The sequence below is a fragment of the Caretta caretta genome, chromosome 12 (genome assembly GCF_965140235.1).
Source record: "Caretta caretta isolate rCarCar2 chromosome 12, rCarCar1.hap1, whole genome shotgun sequence".
NCBI lineage: Eukaryota > Metazoa > Chordata > Testudines > Cheloniidae > Caretta > Caretta caretta.
Window position 1 is genome coordinate 2419968 of NC_134217.1, and position 19788 is coordinate 2439755.

Sequence of the window (19788 nt, forward strand, 5' to 3'; positions counted from 1 at the left end):
TGGTGACACGCTGGTCCTGATAATCACTGTGCAATGTATGGACAGGCTGCGTACAAACAGCTAGAGATGCATGCTGGGAATACGTTCAGAAAGCCCAGCTTGCCCTAGACAAAAGGAAGAGGGATTTACTTGTCTGACCAGCTTGACCACATAGAACAATGAAAGGTACATTTACATAGAAGGTAAACAAAGCGAGCAAGTGGGGGAGATGACTGCTTAATGATCATGACAGGGGCTGGAGTCTGCACCCCAAGACGCCATCCTGGCTCTTGAAACAGAGACATTGGGGTAATAGGAGCAGGGGCAAAGGGACGTTCAAGTCATTCATCTCCTGAGGGAACAAAGAAACCAGTACATGGATTCTGTGAGGGCTGGGTCCTGGCTGGAAAATCCCATCAAACTGGAGACTGCTGACAACTTGGGGTAAGGAAGAAACAATGTTAGGCAAAGCTACATCTTACTGAATTCAGTTTTAGACCCTAGAAAGTGTGGTGTTCTGTTTTGTTTATAACCCTTTCGAAGCCAGAAATCACTTCAATCTAGGGTCTCTGTTAAACATACATATTCGTTTGATTACAAGCCATCTCCAAGCTGGAGTTACATGCTCAGCTGAGCTACCTAGCTGGTCTGTGCACTGGCTCTTTGGAGGCAGCGAGCTTGGGATCAGCTCAGAGTGTGTGACGAAGCAGGGAGTTTTCTTGTTGTTTTCAATGGTTTGCATGAAGAGGGCATGGGACTCCGTTTCCCTGTGTGTTACTGGTTTAATGAGATGGTGGGAGTGGGAATTTGTTGTTATAGAGGGCCAGCAAATGGGCCGGAGAATGGATACCCCAGCAACTAGTGACCGGGAGACCCCGCTTGGGAATCACAGCTAGTGTGAAGACAATGGGCTGCGGAGAGAGAACCCTGGTGACCTGACCAGACGGTTCCAGCCAGAGGGAAAACAAAGGTCGGATGAGAGGAGAGGAGGCCCAGGCATCCTGTTTACCTGGGACAGAAGCAGGACTTGGGGGATGGTGATATCAGATGCCCAGCTGGAAGGAGGGGGTCTCAGGGCTGGGAGCAGAGAGCAGCTAGAGCCCACCTGGAGGCTGGAGAGATCTAGATATACTGTCCTGAGTATTGCTAGGCCTGAGGCCCTGAGAGTCTCCTAGGCTATGTTCAGACGCTCAATAAACCCTCCTGTTTTACACTGGCTGAGAGTCACTCCGGTCTAGAGATCGGGGTCGCATTATTTCCTCTGGGTTTGGAGGCCCCAGAGTTCCAGAGTGAGTGGACTCCCTGAGGGGGCCCAGGGCAGAGACAGGCATGCCGAGGGCTCAGAGAGGTGCGGTTCCAGAAGGTGGAGGAGCCTACGGCTTAACCCCAAGAGAGAGTGGACCTCTGAGAAGGGCTGTCGCACTGAAGGGGGTTCCTCCCAGGGACTGTACGGAGCCGAGAGAGCGCACAAGTCCTGGGAGTCCATGACAGCGTCCAGTCAGAGGGATGGGCCACGGCAGGGGAGTCAGTTTTGGGGGCACTTGGGACCAGAAGGGCTGTTGGGGTCACCCTACAAGGAGCGACCAGGCTGGTGGAAGCCCAGGGGACCCCACTGTGCTGCGAGCATGCTGCTGGCTGTGGGGCTCCGAACCAAAGCTTCCCAGCACAGACACGCCCCGGGCTCCAGGGCAGGGGGTGGCAACCCCTCACTGGGCTGGGTGAGCCCCCAGAGCCTCACAGCCAGCCATCAGGGTTACGCGTTCCACGGCAGAACGCTTTACCCGTGCCAGCTCTCTGCACTCGATGCTGTATCAGTCCTACAGACAGTTCTGCTGAATCAACGTCCCCACCTGTTAACACGCCACAGCTTCGCCATGGAGCAAATGCTGTCAAACTTACTACCTGAAACAGTGAGTTCATGCCTGCCTGGGACACACCACGCTCTGGGAGATTTACTGCTCATGTCAAGGGCTCATCTCGGAAGGAGCAGAGACTGGGAGTGGCTGGGTCACTACAAAAAATAATTTCCCCTCTCTTGATACTCACACCTTCTTGTCAACTATGGAGAATGGGCCACTTCCACCCTAATTGAATTGGCCTCATTAGCACTGACCCCCCACTTACTGAAAAACTCCCATCTTTTAATGTGCTGTATATTTATACCAGCTTACTGTATTTTTCACTCCATGCATCTGATGAAGTGGGTTTTAGCCCATGAAAGCTTATGCCCAAATAAATTTGTTAGTCTCCAAGGTGCCACAAGGACTCCTCATTGTTTTTGTTCAGACCAGAAAGGATCACTAGATTATTTTGCTAGCTGGAGCAGTTGTCACACTGCTGGCACATCCCTTTCTCAGTGTCCCCACACTTTTGTTTTCACGAATGGTGAATGGGCGCGTTAAGCCTTTGCACTGAGAAGAGAGTATGCTGTAGCAAACAGCTAACCCTACACTGCATGTAACCACATCGCTGTGACAGAGGGCACAGAACTCACACCTTCCTGCTTGCCTACCATCTCACTTAATGGAGAATCACCACTAGCTGTTGGCAGTGGAGGGCCTATGTCACACAGCTGTAGTTCCAATTACACCCAATAGAAGGCAGCAGTGTACGCACACGTGCCAGGCCATTGCAGTACTCTGAGCACTTGGCCAGTCTGCCATAGTTTAAATTCTAATGCTGGGGTGTGAAGGGTTCAGCATACTGGTGATATTTGCCTATTGGGGGCCCATTCCCCTCACGTAAATGGGGAGGGGGGGCAGCAATAAGGCTGGGGGGATGGGGACTCGGTTCCGAGCAGCACCTTCCTGCTGGTTATTCCATGCAATGCCGACTCTTCGTCTGTAGGCGAGGAACACAAACCTCAAGAGCCATCCTCCGTGGGGCAGGACAAGGAGCGGGGGGGGGGAAGGTGACTCAGCAAAACCAGGGTGGGGGTGTATGTGTCTCCTCTCACCTGCTTCTTCTTCCCCTCAGAGGACAGGACTTTGGTGACCCCGATCCGGTGCAGCATAACATGGACGCGCTGCTCAAAGGAGTTGGGGATCTCCCCGTCACTCTTCTCAAAGGGCTGCCTCTGAAGGGTAAACAGGACAAAGCCGGGGGCATGCCCAGGTGGCTGCATTACAGTCACCAGGGCCCCCCACACCCGTTGTGCTGGGCAGGCCCCATGGCTTTCACCTTTGAGCCCGCCCAGGTATGGGCGGCTTCCCGGCCCCCAGCAGCCCTGTAGAGCCGTGGGGAGCCGGGCTATGCCATGGCACCTTGGCAGGCTGTCCTGCGAGAGTTCCCCATGGTGCTGCATGCTGCAGCTCTGTCCCATATGCCATGCCTGCCCCGACTGCTGCATGGCCTTGTGCCTTGCCCCCAACCCCACTGCAGCCTTCTGCAAGGCCTGCTCCAGGGATCCTCCCCCGTCCAGAACCAGGCTCCTTTATGACACTCAGCCCCTTCCACCTGGGTACAAGGGCCAGCGGGAGGGGGAGAGCGTACCCCAGGGGGCGAAGCAAGATCCATCCCTCCCCTCACGTTGCCCAGGCCGAGGGCAGGTTTGCCAAGAGACACGCCTGCCCCCTGGCAGTAACTGACGGCACCAGGCGAGTCTGGCTCGGGACACAATGTTTGTACTTCGCTGCTGGGCTGCAGCCAGAGTCCTCTTCCCGATCTCCGGCCCCAGAACTGCAGCAGGTGCTACAGCCCCCCCGGATAGGGTGACCAGACAGCAAGTGTGAAAAATCAGGACGAGAATGGGGGGGTAACGGGTGCCTATAAGACAAAGCCCCGAACATCGAGACTGTCCCTATAAAATCGGGACATCTGGTCACCCGACCCTTGGAGCTCCCTCTGGCGCGTGTTTGCCTAAGATCAGTTCCCCCACCCAGCTGTATCACAGCAGCTATTCCCGGTCCTTGGCTGCTCTGGGCTCTTTCTGATCCTCCGTTACTGGGGCAGGCCTCAAATTCCCCCAATCATCCCCCAGGGACGTGGGCAGGAGCAGGGAGGGGCCCAACAACAATAGGCCCCACAGTGCTAGATTGGTTGGTGCCATCCGTGCCCCCAAAGTCCCCTGCCGCTTCCCAGGCACGGAGCAGGGAGACAGCCCCACGCCCAAACCCATCTGTAGTGCAGCCAGCAGCCAAGACTGGCTAGGACAGGCCAGGATTTGGGGCCTGATCCAAACCCGCCTGAGGTCTATGGGAGTCATCCCACAGATCCCTGTGAACCCTGGATCACTCTTAGGGTTCCCCTGGCTGGAGACACCAGCCCACACAGGCTGGGCCAGGCAGTCTGAGAGCTGGAGAACCAGCCTCCATGAACAGTCCCCTTTACATTGGCTGCAGCTCAGGCCAGCCAGGGGGGATACAAACCTCACACAACACAGAGCCTCCGGGCTCCTGCTCTCTGCTGCGCAGCTACTTAGCAAGTTCCCCTGTGCTGACTCCAGGGATGAACTGGGCCCTTACACTCAGGACACCCCTAAACTGGGGCAAATGCCAGGAGCACAGGCTCCCGGGGGCTAGGATTGGGGCGGTGGGGGAAGGGGGCTGTTACCTTTTCGTGTTTCGCTCCTAGAACCTCTTCATCCTCACCAGACAGGAGTACGAGGGACTGTGACTTGCCCTCTCGGGAATACTTGGGCCTGATCCTGTGGGCGGCATCGGGGGTCTGGCTGGGCTCTGCATTGGCCCTGGGCTCCACAGCAAGCCCACCCTCTTCGGATTTGCTCAGTGCCTTCCCAGGCTCCCCTGCCTTACTGGGAGGCTTTGAAATGTCACTGCGAGCGGACTTCCTGCCCTTGGCTGCAGAGGGGCTGCCCTCTGGCTCCTTCTCGCACTTCCAGCCCCTGCTGGACTTCGGCTTCTTGAATGCAAAGAAGTTTCCTATTTTCTTTTTGAAGGTCCGGGTGCCAGACGGCACGAGGCGGGCTGAGCCAGGAGAGATCCCCCGGGGAGCTGGGCTGGAGCAAGAGGAGGAAGCCAGGAAAAGAGTTAGCACAGGTGCTGATCGGAGACATGAACTGAGAGCAGGTACCAGAATCACTGTGCCCCCAATGCCAAGAACTGTGTCAAGCACTTCTCTGCTGCCAGCCTGCAGCCTGGGGAGCCAGTCCACAGGGAAGGGGCAGGAAAGGAACATCTCCACAGCAGAGGGGACTCACCACACCCTTGGAAAGGCAGCTGGCTCGGTGGCCTCTTGACTGTTTCCTTGTCTTTGAACTTCCCCCTGGCTACTGGGATTAGAAAAATCAGTGGGGGGGGAGGCATGCCTAGCCCCAGTCCTAGCCCTTGGAGGGTGCCCAGTGGGCAGCAGGATGCAGGGCTCTGGGAAGGGGCTGGGAAATGGGGGTTGGCACGGCAGGATCCCCACCTGGGAGATTCATTGCAGACACACTTAGCTGCACATTTCACCGTCTCCCCTCCAGGAGCTTCAGCCGCAGAGGTGCAGCCGCCTCTCAGCTCTGGACCGTAGCTAGGCAGGTCGGGGTCCCTGGCCCTGGGGACAACCTGTGCCGTTAGCATTCTCCAGCGCAAAGGTTCCTGTGCCAACACTTTCCCGGCCCACACCGAGCAGCCGTCCCCCCACGAGGACGGGCCGGACGTCCCCCCAGCACTCAGCCACTCCCCGGGGCTGCGCCGCTCTGCAGTCTCACACTAATCGGCCAGGATTTCTGCCCTAGCAAGTCAATAATTGAAGACGTTTCATACACAGTAGGTCAGGCGGCTTCGAGAGACACGGCCAGTCCCAGAACCACCCTGACTAGGCCCGGCTCCTGACACCACCATTCCCTGCGCCACAGGGGCTGCCAAGTCCCAGGGACCGCGCGAGAGGGAGGTGGAGAACCAGGAGCCGTCACTGACCGCAGCAGCCCTGGGTGGAGATCCAGGCTGTACCAGCGTCAGCCCCAGTGTCCCGTCTCAACCTGCACCAGGACGCAAGCTCAGTGGTACCCTCCTCTCCTGGCCGGGAACACGGAGGGGACTTCCCAAGGCCTCCCACTTGGGCAGGCGTGATGGCAATTTTCCTCCATGGCTGACATGGTCCCAGAGTGTAGAGATGGCCACACTCCCTAGAAGCCAGCAGTAAGTAGGGGTGTGTCTAGGCGGCCCGTGAAGGTAGCCTGGGGTGGCCACACCATTACTCCAGCTAGTAGCAGACACAAGCTGGCTCTTCCTCGGCTTTACATAGCCTCAGGTGCAAGGGCCGACAGCTGGTTCTGTAAGAACCCCGCCAGCTCCCCTCTGGGCACTGCTGCTTTCAGCATCACTGTTCATGATGAGTGCCCAGATCGTAGAAGACATCCTTCTCTCCTTCCCCAGCACAGGCTGCTAGATACAGCCCAGCCCTTTACAATTCCCCTCTTCCCTGCAGGGCAGGTTCCACCCAGTAACCCTTGTGCTCTCTTCCCCCAGGATGGGGACAACTTCAGTTGGCCAGGACAACAGCTGGCTGGGTATGAAAACCTAACTACTACACTGCATGAGGCTGTGCCTGGCTCTCGTTCTTACCATGAAGGGTCGTGCATTTCAGAGCCGGGCTTCTGCCAAGTTCAGGGGATGTCTCGATCAGGGAGCACCTCCGGCTCCCAGTGCAGCAGGATGCACGAGTAGAGTTTTACACCGAGATGGGGGCGGGGGGGGGGGGGCAGATCTCAACACTAGTTTCATCAACAGGGATCACTATCGCTAGCTGGATGGAAAGCCCAAGTGACAAGTGGTAGGAAATATAGATCGACACAACGACAGGGAAGAGAGTCCTGCTCAGCAGGAGGCTGCTTGTGGGAGGGGTGACAGAGCAAGGGACAATGAGGAAAACAGAGACCGGAGAAGCATAAGAAAGGAGAGGGAGCAAAGGAGAGAAAATCTAGCTCAATTTTGACTCCTCCTGTGCAGGGAGGGGCGGGGGCAGAGTTTTGTTTGCGAACACACCTGAGCTAAGCCCTGCACAGGCCATGCTGCCTGGTTTCTAAGATCCGCCCCTAGCAATGTTCAGCCCACATTCAGTGCTTCCTGCCTTCCCAGCCCCAGTGAACGAGCCCTCCCAGAGCCTTTGTGGAGGTGGAAACGGATGCTGGGAGTGAGCTGCCCGAGGACACACAGCGAGTCTGGAAGGACAACCCACACGCTTTTGGCTTCCAGGTCCCAACTGACTGCATTAGCTCCCACTGTCCTTGTACACCGATTTCCTCCCAAAGGGCCATGGGCTTGGAAGGGCTAGTTTCAAATCCCAGCGCCCAGTCTGGTGCATCAGCCGACCTTGCCTCACTTCTCAAAGGCCACCTTCTGGCCGGGACCCCAAAGGGAGATGCCCACTAGCTGCAGAGCCCACTACACTCATTGTTAAGTGTAATGGTGCGAACCCCAGTGTCCTGGGCTCATTCCAGTTCAGGGAATGGCATTCTAACATCCTAAATGCCCCCTTGCACTTCCAGTTGGACTTGGTGGGCCAGGTCCTCAGCTGGCATCAGATGGTGAGTGCCACTGAAGTCAGACCAGCTAAAGCTCTGAACCAGATTCTTACTCAGCCCCTGACCAAAACTGCGGTGTATCATTTCTGGGTGCTGTTAAAGAGTTGCTGTGTAGCACCCCAGACATGAGTGCATTTCTGCAGTGGGTGAAATGATCCCTATAAGATCCCACACCCAAACACAGATAGTGTATTGTGAGAATTTGCTAATATGTTCACAAGGCACTCGGAGTGCTAGATGAATGGTGTTTAAAAGCATTGATGACTATTAATTAGTAGTGACCTGAATTTCAAACCATGCAAGGTAATTTTGCCCCAAGGAATGACTGAGGGCGATTCCCCAGTTTAGCACTAGCTTGTGACCCAGGCACCTCTTGATGCCAACTGGCACATGGCCTAAGGGTTACAGGACTCCCCTGGGCTTAGTATGCACATTCTAGTTCAAAGAATGCCACGTGAGGGCTCAAAGCCTGTGTCACACTGGTCATCGATACTGTTGTGAAATGCATGTACAGCTGTCATGTAAGGAGTTCTGTATATACACTGACAATTACATTCTTAAGCCTGCATCAAATGTGAAAAGCAGGTTAGCTGTCAGACAGGAGCGGTTTGTTCATCTAATCTGTTTACATGTAAATTGAGCATTGTCTGGTTCACAAGGAGCAGTCACTGGCATTCTAAGCTAATGAAGAGCAGAGGGGACTTTAGAAGGAAAGTAGCAGGAAGAGATAGATGTGGGGCAGGATGGGGGAGAGGAATCCTGTCTTGATGTAAATATCAAAGGCTTGTTTTTGTCTAGTTTGGGGGTGCAAAGAGGACTCCTTCAGCAAGGAAGTGAATGGGCAGGAAGTTTGCTTCATGAAAAGGGATTCCAGCCAGGCTTGGTTGAAAACACTGAAGAAATCTTTGGGTAAGACAAGCTTCTTTAGACAGGAGGAGAACTTGTGAACTAAGTTCGGTCTCTAGAAAGTGTGTTATTGATTTTATTTGTAACCATTTCCAATATTCTTATTCACACTCACTTGAATCTCTGATAATAAACTGATTCTTGTTTTCACTATAACTAGACCAAAGTGCTGTGTGTTTAAGCTAAGGGGGTCCCTTGTCCAGTTTTGGCATGGACAGTCCTCTGTTGGGGTGGTTTGTCCCCCATCTGGTACAGGGACAAACCAGATGTGGCTCTGTCTGGTAGCGGACAGAGGATGCCCTTTATGAAGGGCACGCCGCTTTGCCCCCTCCGGCATGACCCCAATTCTCCAGTGTTCTGGGATCATGCGAGCGTGATGTTATGTTTAGCAGAGCTGTGTTCTAAGGTGTAACTCATGAGCTGCGGAGTCCCGTCCCTGTGGGAACGGCAGGTAATTCTGTGCATGGTCAGTGGATCAGGGACTGGACGCTCCGAGGACTTGTGGGTTGGTACATGTGCGTCACTGCCTGTACACAGACAGCGAGGCCCACGAGATCCAGAAGGCAGGGCTTGTGTTGCCAGAGAGCGGACACACAGCGGGCATGGCCCAGTAGCAGCTACAGTACTGAATACACCTCGTTTACTTACAGCGGCTCCTCTTGGATCAGCTTCTTGGTAAAGAACTCCTCTAGCCCTTCATCCACGCAAGTAATGCTTCTGTCCTCGTCATTCTCAGTCGGGGCTGGCTGGACCTACGAGCAAGTGCCACAGTCAGAAGAGCTCAGTGCTGCAGAAGCAGGGAAGAGGGGAGGCGAGACGCCAGGGGAGAAGCTGAATTCAGGGGGACGCCCCCAGGAGAAAGTGAGAAATCACTCCCTGACGTTCCTACTGATGCAGCTGCTTTTTAATTGCACGCGCACGTACACACCTTTGTATGAATTTGCTGTTGAATAATAATAAAATAACAGTACTAGCAACCAGCTCTTACCTAGCACTCGTCATCAGCAGATCTCAAAGCTCTAAAGGAGGGCAACACTATCCCTGTTTCACAGAGCGGGAAACTGAGGCACAGAGACTTGCCCAAGGTCTCTCAGCAGGCCAGTGGCAGAGGCGGGAATATAACCCTGGTCTCCTGAATCCCAGGACAGCGCTCTATCCACTAGTGCAGTGGTTCTCAGCCAGGGGTATGTGTACCCGGGGGTAGCAGAGCTCTTCCAGGGGGCACATCAACTCATCTAGATATTTGCCCACTTTGCCAACAGGTGACATAAAAGCACTAGCAAAGTCAGTACACACTAAAATGTCATACAAACAATGGCTTGTTTATCCTGCTCCCTATACTATACACTGAAATGTGAGTACAGTATTTATATTCCAATGGATTTATTTTTAATTATATGGTAACAATGAGAAAGTCAGTGATTTGTCAGTATTACTGTGCTGTGACACTTCTGTATTTTTATGTATGATTCGGGAATCAAGGAGTTTTTAAGTGAGGTGAAACTTGGGGTACACAAGACAAATCAGCCTCCTGAAAGGAGTACTGTGGTCTGGAAAGGTCAAGGGCCATTGCAGTAGCTCACAAGGCCTCCCTTCAATGCCACGTGGCTGTGCATCAGAAGGGACAAAGAAAAAACCACTCCAGAATAAGATCACAAGCCAAGCGCTGCTTCCATCATCTAAACGGTTTCTTCCCTGTTATAGGGCGCACAGCTGCAGGCCTGACAGTCAGTTCAAACCCTCCACAGCCTTGGAGCACCTCCCGGCTGTCCCCAAACAACGCTGCCTGCAGGCTCAGAGACAAGCTCAGACATACACCCAGCTCCAAGAAACAGCCTGGCCGGGCTGGGGTGATGCCTAGCTTCCCCAGTGTACTTTGCACCAGTGTGTTTTCTTCTGCGCCTTCCCAAGAGCTGATGCTTGAAGCCAAAGCCTGTGTAATGGCTAAGCTCCCCCTGCCATTACTGTGCAGCATTTCCAGCTGCTCGGCCCTAGGTCTGAAAATTGCCCATGTGGTGCTTTTAGAACTTGTTGCCAGCTCATGCTTGGTGATGTTACCAAGTAAAGAAATTGCACCCGGTTCCAGAGAGATGGCCAAGAGCAGCCCAGTCTTCCTCTTCCCAGCAACATCCTTGGGGCACGTGTCCCAAGTGACAGACTCAGGAGCGGCCTCATAATCGCTTTCGCCTGGACAGCGGGAGACTGCATGTGTTCCATTTCACTTTTGACTTACTGGAAAAGCTCCAGGACAAGGCGCCCAGTTTTTAACACCCTAAGAAAACACCCCACCGAATACAGATTGCAAATATGGGGAATATTCTAGGCCAAAACTGGGTGACATCAGAGCTGTGAGGAGTCAGATCATTTGTATGCCGTATAGTCTCCAATTTCTGGTCAGCAAAACCCAACCCTCACTCCAGGTACTTGCCCTGGTGCCAGATTGCCAGTGTTTTGCCCCAGTGGTTTCTAAATGATCTATGCAGCCAGGGTTGGGGGAAGGAATTTCATCATTTCCCTTAGGAAACTATTCCACGTGCTATGGGTCTGATCCTGTCCCCCTGGAAACACCACTACTCCTGTGTGTGGGAGCAGGCCCCTGCTGGCCAGCTGCTAGCCCAGATCTCCTGCCCAAGCTTCTTCATTTCATCCCATGAAGGACTCCTCACCTCTTCCATGTCTGGCCCCTTCACCGCTCTCCTCACACGCTGCTCCAGTGAGCCTCTATCTTTACTTTATGGCAGAGCCCAGATCCGAGCATCGTGGCCCAAATGTGTCAGTCACTCAACAGCCTGGGCCACGACCCGCTATCTCGTAACAGGCCTGGGTCCACCCCCAAACCACATTCCCCTCACACGTGTGCATCTGACTGGCTGGCTGCTCCCCCCACGGCCATAGGAACCGGAGAGGTTCCCCCAGACAAACACCGCTTGTTCTCCCAGGTCCAATTTGCTATTCTCCACTCCTGTGTTGGATCCCACTGGTCTCTCTAGGGTTTCTCTGCCCTTCCTGCTCGTCTCACTCCCACCTCCCCCCGTGCAGCCTCGCCTGCAAAGGTGAGGACTGGGTTAAGTGTGACCAATCAGAAGGAGGCTCCCCCAGCTAAACACATGGGGCATTGGCCTGTGCCATCCAGCAGTTCCTTTTCAACCCTGGGGTCGCATTCACACCCAAGCCCAACCATGTGCTTTGATTGACAGGAGAAACACAAAAGACCGGCCTTCTGAGGAACTCCAGGGTGCTTGGGATATTCCCCTGGCGGGAAGCCTTGGAGGTTCACTCCCAACCCAGGCGGTGTTTGTGTCGTACCAAGGCGGTGCTATAGGCCTGCGCCCCTGTGCAGAGCAATGCCTGCAGCACACACAGCTCTCCGCTGAGTCGATTTCTAGAGGCTGTTTTCCGAGTCTAGGGAGCATTTTGCATGGCAGACAAAAGCCCTCAGCAACTACAAGAGAGGAACCCAGCAGGATGTGTGCACTCGGAGGATAATCACTTGCGGTTCTCAGAATGGGACCCCTCTGATTCCCCCACCCAACATGATCTCTGCTCTTGCAGAAGGTCTCTATGGCTTAGCAGTTTGAGCAACAAGGCCGGGGCAAGTGTGCTCAAGGGCTCCAATGGGGAGGGCGGGGGCTGGAAACCAGCCAGGTAACTGCCTCCCAGAGCGAGGGAGGTGAGCTCAGAGCATCCAACTGCCTCTGGGTGGCGACCAGCTCTAGCCACCCCTCGAGGGGCGGAGTGGAGACTGGCGAGCGGAATAGGGGACATCAACAAGCAAGCGACACTCCGTTATTGAGGGCTGCAGACCCCAGCCAGCTCCCGCCTCCAGAGACAGGGAGCGGACAGGAGCTTTTCAAGGAACTAAAAAGGCAGGGGGAGGCCAACGCTCAGACCAAGCCTGGCATACAGGAGCCTATACCCTCCTGCCCCTTCACAGTGCCAGTCGGGTAACTGCTTGCCAGCAGGTTTCAGAGTAACAACCGTGTTAGTCTGTATTCGCAAAAAGAAAAGGAGGACTTGTGGCACCTTAGAGACTAACCAATTTATTTGAGCATAAGCTTTCGTGAGCTACAGCTCACTGTTGCTCAGGCAGAAGGGGTACTAGCCAGATGAACAGCTAACCAGTGGGGTGTAACATAAAGCAGGGCAGGAGAGCTATGCGATCTTCACCCCTGTGCAACCCCCGCCTGCTGAGCCGGCACATCTCGTGCTCATTTTGCGCACACACACTGAATGCCAACATGGTGCAACAACAGCACTGTCCAACCAAGGCTACGGCCAAAGCACTAGTACCACGAGCCCCATTTTCAGGGGCATGTATATGCAATAAGCAACTTACATCACCATTTACAGCCCCATTCACTTTGGCCCAGGAGAACTGCACCCTTTTCCCCTAGATCTGGGTGCAGCCTGCTGAGTGCCTCAGTTTCCCCAGCTGAAGATGGGGTTAGTCACATGGGGTTACCCAACTCCCTGGAAGGCTGCAGGGATGAACTAGTTACTGTGTGGAAGGCCCTTTGGAAAGAAAATGTAAAAGCACCAAGTGCAAAGTGTTATCATAATTCTATATGTTTAGTCCTATCGACAGGGCAGTGGAATGGAACATTGCCCCCCTGAGCCTCCTCCCCGACTGCTAGGAGGGCCACGGACTCCCTGGGGGTGCAGTCAGACACAGAGCAGCTGCTAGGTTGTAATAATCCCAGCTAAACACCTGGAAGGGCTCTCATCCTTCCACACTTCCTCCTCCCCACTCACCTGCAGCAGCCCGCTCTGGCAGAATTCAAGCATGCTTATGGAGGGCTGGAGTTACTGAGCGCTAAAATGGGATCTGTTGCCTTGTGAACTGAATGCTCCCTTCTGGGGATTTTCCACGGCTCCATCAAAAGCCACAGGAGCCCCCTACCACCCCCAGTCTAAATACAATGCACAAAGGGAGGACTGGGCTACAAAGCCCCTTCTAATGGGGTTACTTACAGGAGGTGGCAAAAGCTTTAAGCACAGTCCTATCTTCTCAGAGCCATCTGCTTCTGTTCCCACCATGCAGATGCACAGGCCTCTCACGAGGCAAAACTTTTGCAGAGCCCTTCGCATGGGCCTGTGTGGAGTAGTCAGGATTCTTTCCCAGCATTGTCTGCAGATGCAAACTGCCCCAGCGTCTGGGGGTGTCTGGCTCATATTCGTCCCTAGTTCTAGGTCAGTTAACTCAGACGTTTTGTCCCATCAATGCCATGAATTAAAAAGTACTTTCAAATTGCAGCAGCTCTGCAGCACTCCCAAGCCCTGCGAGCTCACAGGAACTACAAGCGTTGGCTGGGATGGAGCCAACATTTTGATTTCTCTTCCTACTGGGCCAAACCAACCAGGGTCTCTCCTTCTTCACTGCTAAGTGTTTGCCACAGAGTGTGTCTTTTGAAGAATGCCTGTACACCTGCTAGCCACCGCTCTGCATCCCAGAGGTAGCCACAGTTCAGTGGCTTAATTATCCTTGGGATGCTCATTCTCCGACTCAGCAAAGTACTTAAGCAGGTGTATAAACCTTAAATACGCACCTGTAAAAGCTGACCTTTGGGCCATAGCCAGTAAAGCGAACTGGGACTGGCTCCTGATAGAGTGCGCTACCTCAGTGGCTACCTACAACCAGCCCGAGGCACCCGAGCAACGGCCGTGGGGCACAAAGGTGCCCTTAGCATGCTGGGGTTCTCTGCTAACCATTTCAGGCATGTCTGAGCAGCCCCAGATGTTGAAGGCACCATGCAGAGAACCCGACTAGTGAGCAGCAGCTGCAGAGCAAGGAGAGCACTGCACAACAAAACCAGACGTTGCAAGGGGCAGATGCCGAAGCACCTCGTCCCGGAGCCAAGGCGAGGGTGGGCAGCCTGGGAAAGGATGAACAGTGTTTGCCCCAAAGTTAGGTCAAATCCCTGGCACACTCAGACGAGCTGCAGTGACTCCGTTAGAAGGGTGCCTACCGCTCCAAGTGCAGACCTTGGCCCACCATCTCCAAGGGACAGAGAGAAACAAGCTACATCAGCACTAGGTATTCCCCTCAAGAGTCCGACCCTGGTCTGGTCCCATGAGCTGCACAGGGCTGATGGCTTGCAATTGACAAGCGCAAGGCTATTTCTTCTTTGCTGGCATTTAAATCCATACCAGCTTTTCATTCCACCATTATTTGTGTCTCTGGAGAGCAATGCCAGTATTAAGCATCCACTTGCACATCACCTCTGTCAGATACGGCCCTAGCCAAACGCTCAGGCAATACTAACCCGTAAGGACTCTTCCTGCCTGGATCGGACTAGAAAACCCCACAGTCCAAAGGCAGTGCCATGCCAGTCCCTTGGGCCTGTCCCTGTCTGTAGGAGCAACTTGCTACTAGACTGGCCAACATGGGAGGGAACTCATCCTCTCTCGTGTAGAGGAGATGTGTCAAGACGATCACCCTCATACTCTCAGCAGCCGTGCAAACCTGGGGCCTGACTGTACCGCTAATATAGCTTGCTAGTTAGTGAGGCAATGGAATCAGGCCGGCTGCCTCCCATGCACCCCCGTGGCCTGGGCTCACGCTAGAGGCAGCCTGCCTCCGTTTCCCCTCTTGGACTTTTCAAATAAAACTTCCCTTCAAGTTTTTTCTTGGGCAAAAATACCCCTCCCTAGGGCCTGGGCTTATTAATGTAAAATAAGCCCTCAAAACCCTCCACTCCTCAGACCAAGTCTAGTCCTAAGGCCACCCAACCCAAGCTTCCTCTTTCTCCTCCCAGGCCTTCCTGGCTGGGGCCTTTGCAGGCTCTTCCCTGGGTCAGGGTCTCTCCCAGGCCTCCCTGCCTAGGGCAACTTCCCTGGTCTCCTGTCTTCCCCGCAGGAGCCATTCCTCATTCTGCAGATTCAACCACAGCTTCTGGAGCGTTGCCCTTTGTGCAGCGCCCTGCTGCCCTTTCTAGGGAATCCCCTGAGCCACCCCAGGGGTGCCTCACTCTATAATCAGGGCTGGCAAGCCCCAGTCCCCTAAGGGGTGAGCACCGGTACAGGCTGCAGCTCTCTTACTGCCAGTCCTGGATGCCAGCACAGCAGCGGCAATGTTCTGCACATGCCAGGTCTGAGCCCAGTGAAATCTTGGGGGGACGCGCCAGGGGAGGTTCCTGGGTCTCGGTGGTGCAGGGAGAAAGGAGAGACCCTAAAGAGCCTTTCCTCTTTGGAGGCTGGAGGTTACCCTGCTCTCATCGACCCAAGGAACTGTGTTGCTGGGAAGAGGCCGTTAAGACTTATCATCTCAGGCTCAATAAGGAGCAGGAATGGTTTCTCTCCAAACAAAGCAATTCTCCCTTCCAGTTCATGGTGTTAGACCTTGGATGCCTGGCTGACCACCCCCCTGCACTGTGTGTAAACACACAGCCCCTGCTTGATGCCAGAGTTACCTCCCTCTGGCTGCGTCTGCTGGGCCCCAGTGGAAGAGAGGGAAGGCGAGACGTGAGGTCAGAGGGGCACCCTGTCTCAGCTGCGGAACAGGGACACAGTCGCTAACCCTGACGCTGGAGAGACGCAAAATCAGCGGCAGCCTGCTGAGCCCTCTGGTAAAATCTCATCAAACCCCTTTGGCCCACAGGAGATGCCTAAACAAGGGGGTAGATGCAAGCATGCTATGAGAGGCCAGCCCAGTGCGACTCCCAGTGCACGACGTGGTCCTCAGCCAGGGACTCTCCCAATGCCCCTGCCAGGTGGCAGCTCCGCAGAGCTTGGAATGCAGGTGCCAGGTTTGATGACATGCAGGTGCCAGGGCGGAATTCACCCTTGGCAGAGGGTAGGCTGCGCAAAGGGAGCCTCTGTGCTCCCTACATGCCAGGGAGGCAGAACTGGTGCCGAGTGGGGTTCGGAGGGTGGGCCGCACCTCCTCGGACATGAGCCTGGAGTGGGCCAGACCTCTACCACTGGGAGCCTGGGGGGGCAACACCCCCATTACCCTTGCTCAGAACAAAGCCCACGTATGGGAGTCTGAGCCCTGCCACATCAGCATAGGGGAGCTGCAGCCTGCCTGCACCGAGAGCGGATGCTTACTCCCAGGAGGGGCTGGGGAGCACCAGACTCTCCCTGTGTGCTGGGCAAACCCTGGGTTCATTCTGCATGGAAACAGAATCCCCTGCTTTGAAAACGAAGCCAGCCAATGATCAATTAACAGAAACAGCTTGACAAGGGAACCAAACTCTGCTCCTCAGCTTTTTAAAACCATCCCGCCATGAGATGGGCTAGTCTGGCCTAAATGACTACCCACCTCCCCCAGGAATGGTGATCGCTCGCTTTATTTAGGCTCTAACTTCACAGCCCCCCAAAGTTATGTTGCCTTCCCCCGAGGCCTGAGGCTGAGTTATAAATGAACTGATTGACAGAAAGGGGGCAGATCCTGTCACTTTTGAAACTAATCAAATGAGTCAGAAGTATCAGAGAGCCATATAACAGTCAGTGAGCTTTTTTACTGTGGAAAAGATACACGGTTAATTCCAAATCTGTTCAAAAGGATAAGGGCCGTCTCATCAGGCCAGTGCATCCTTGGGGCAAACAAGCATCTAAGAGTTAAAGCAAATTTCCCAGTTTTGCTGAAGGCTCCGGATGGTAGGAAATACACCCCCCACCAGAGACCTTCAACCCAGCCAAAAAGGTTTCAAATCAATATAGTCAGATAGAAAACGACACTGCAAATGGGCAAAGCCCCTGCATGCAAACTGCAGCTTCTCTGCTTGTGTCACATCTACAACATTGCTGCAGCATCTCAAGATTTTAGCAATCCACCGGCAATATAAAACCACCACATACCCTCAGCTAAAACCTTCTCCTCTAAGGTAAAAACCAGCAGCAGCCGAAGTCCAGCTGATGACTGCATAATAAAACAGCTGCTGCTCGGTATCTTTCATCTTTCAGGGCTGGAATAACTGCTGATTAAAGATATTTCCCCGTGACATAATTAAGCCCTGCCTGACTGAAGAATGAAAAGCAGGCTTACACTCGGCTTGCTTGGAGGCCGCTTGTTCCTGCGGTTGGGTCGGGGCCTAGCTCGGGTGTAGTGCTCCAGTTTCTCTCCCTCAGTTGGCAGGTCCATGAGGGATTGTATGGGTGCAGGCTCCGGGAAAGGAAGCAAACTGCTTCCAGTCTCAGCATCCTTTGTGGAGGCAGGGCGTGACTTCAGAGAGGCACAGCTGACTGACAGCAGAGCCTGGTGAGTTCCAATCTTGTTATCTTCTGCCTCTGCCTGAAGATCGAGCTCCGACAGACCTGGGGGGCGGGGGGGGGGAAGAAGGTGGAGAAAACCTTTGAAAATCTGGCACAGGCAGAATGCTGTCCCTGCGCAGGGGTTCCTGCCACAGGGAGATTATTACACAAGCAGCTCAGACAGCCTTGCAGATCATGGCTAGCACGTTCAGTGCTCCCAGCACCACAGGGGAAAAATAACCCTTGCCACAATTTGCAAAAATGCCACAGACAGTGGGAGTAGCTTGTGCATCAATCTCTTGGAACGGACTTGGGGCATGGCCTTCCATGCACAGAATTTCCCTGGGGATCGGTGGGAGCTCGTGCACAGAGGGCTGCCAGCATCTGGGCAGACTTTCGTGCATGTCAGTAGGGCACTGGTCAGGGCTCGCTCCTGCTCTGGGCACAGGCAGCTGAAGAGCTGCCAGGGGAGAAATTGCTGCTCTCCTTTTAACTTTTAAGTGGACAAAACTAGCAAGAATCGATTCAAACAAACAGAGCCCAGTTTAGCCAGGTGGCACTTGGACTGATAACCGAGATCATGCATTCAGTCCCAATAAGCTTGGTCTAACAGGCTAGTGTGTTAGACATAAGGTCTTGGGGCAGGGGCTGTTTCCTTGTTCTGTGGCTGTACAGCGCCTGGCACAGTGGGGTCCTGGCTAGGGCTCCCAGGCACTCTGACAAACACAACCGATAATAAAATAATAATTAACAATAGTTTTATCTGTGATACTGTATTACCCTGAAACAGCACACACGCCAATAGAGATTAATCACATCCCAGCAGAGTACCCAAGGGGGGAGCTACAATGGGTGGGGCAGATCAGCCAAGTCCCACTTCCCTGCTCCCACTCACCTGCCTGTGCTCGAGGGGAATTCACCCCCGGAAGGGCTAGAGGGGATGCCCCTGCCTCCCACCCCTAGGGGTTCTGTTGGGGAGATGCAATGGTTATGCTCCCACCAAGGACCTTCTATAGCAGAGGGCGGGTCAGGTCAGCACTGTCCTTTGGCGGCCTGGACCAGCACCTTCTCTCTGGAGCCTGTATGCCTGCTGGCAGTGAAGAGGTTCCCATCACCCTTGCAGCTGGCAGTGGCCCGGGTAGGATCGATACCACTCAAAAACGGCTGCTCCGGAACCAGCCATCGGAGCCACAAGGGCAAACCCTGTGCCCACAAAGAGACCAATGACTCCGATCAGACCCCATGCAGTGCTGGGGCCCACTACACTGATCCAACTGCAGGATCAGGGCCTGCGTCTGTTCAGCAGCATAAGCAAGGTACCAGGGTGAGTGTCTCTCTGAGAGGCAACAGGCAACCAACCTGGAGTGCTGCGCATTACACACCCCCATCACATGCAGACCGACCGACAGACCTCAGGAGGGTGGCTGCACAAAGGCTAGTATTTCTACTGACCTGACCACACAGTGGGTTCCAGAGAGTCCGCATTGCTCAGACTCTCCTGCTTGGCCCTCCTTGCTACATGCAGTTAAACACCGACGTGTGGCTGTCCGCGATCAGCTCTGTGCTGATGCAGCGCTAAGCAGGAGATCAGGGCCTAGTGCAGCTAGAAGGGGGCGCTACTAGCAGGCAGGGCATTTCCTCGCTGGGCTCAACGGCGTTTGCTTTCTTAAGTCAGTCCCTTCCTCACCCGTAGCCAGCTGGTGGGGAAGGAGAGAGAGACCGTTTCCAGGAGAGGAGCAGGAGCTGGGGTTGGACTCCCTCCAAATCCCGCTGCTGGGGCCATCAGAACCATTCCCAAATGAGCCAGCAGCTCTCATGAGCAGGGCAGAGAGGGGCCGTGCCCGACGCGGCTGCCATGCCAGTGCAAAGAGCTAGCACTGCAGGCCCTGGGGTACAGGACACATCTTCTAATCCAGTGCCACCTGTGGGGGCTCCAGCAACACCACAGACCGGCCTGCTGCCTTAGGGCAGCCCGTTCCGGGGCCCAGCACTGGCAGGAACAGAGTGCATGTCTGGGTCCCCCAGTGGGAACGGTTCGCTGTTGAGTGGCTGATGCTACACTGAGAATGCTCCATGTGGGAAGAACCTTCTCTGCCCCAGCGGCCACCTCCCCCTGCCTGAACCTGCAGTCCCACGTGGTACATTATGTACAAAGAGCCCCTCGGGGCTAGGAACGTGGAGCGATGGATTCTGGCACAAGACGGGGATAAGAGGGAAGGTCCTTGCATGGATCTGTAACTGGTTAA

At 54.5% G+C, this 19788-nt stretch overlaps 1 protein-coding gene across 7 annotated transcripts in view; it reads right to left on the reverse strand.

The window, feature by feature from the left end:
- CARMIL2 (capping protein regulator and myosin 1 linker 2) overlaps positions 1 to 19788 on the reverse strand; it is a 139219-nt gene that overhangs the window by 17669 nt on the left and 101762 nt on the right. For 4 of the 7 annotated variants that reach the window (XR_012664514.1, XM_075118251.1, XM_075118248.1 and 1 more), the window contains 6 exons: positions 17337 to 17605; positions 8999 to 9102; positions 5347 to 5472; positions 5138 to 5209; positions 4531 to 4936; positions 2936 to 3055 (listed from right to left, as the gene is read on the reverse strand). Coding sequence is in view for 6 of the 7 variants with exons in the window: in XM_075118251.1 (XP_074974352.1) it covers positions 2936 to 3055; positions 4531 to 4936; positions 5138 to 5209; positions 5347 to 5472; positions 8999 to 9102; positions 17337 to 17605 (1097 nt within the window). In the remaining variant the exon portion in view is untranslated. The remainder of the gene's footprint in view (positions 1 to 2935; positions 3056 to 4530; positions 4937 to 5137; positions 5210 to 5346; positions 5473 to 8998; positions 9103 to 17336; positions 17606 to 19788) is intronic. The other 3 variants (XM_075118249.1, XM_075118250.1, XM_048816442.2) reach the window with 3 other exon arrangements.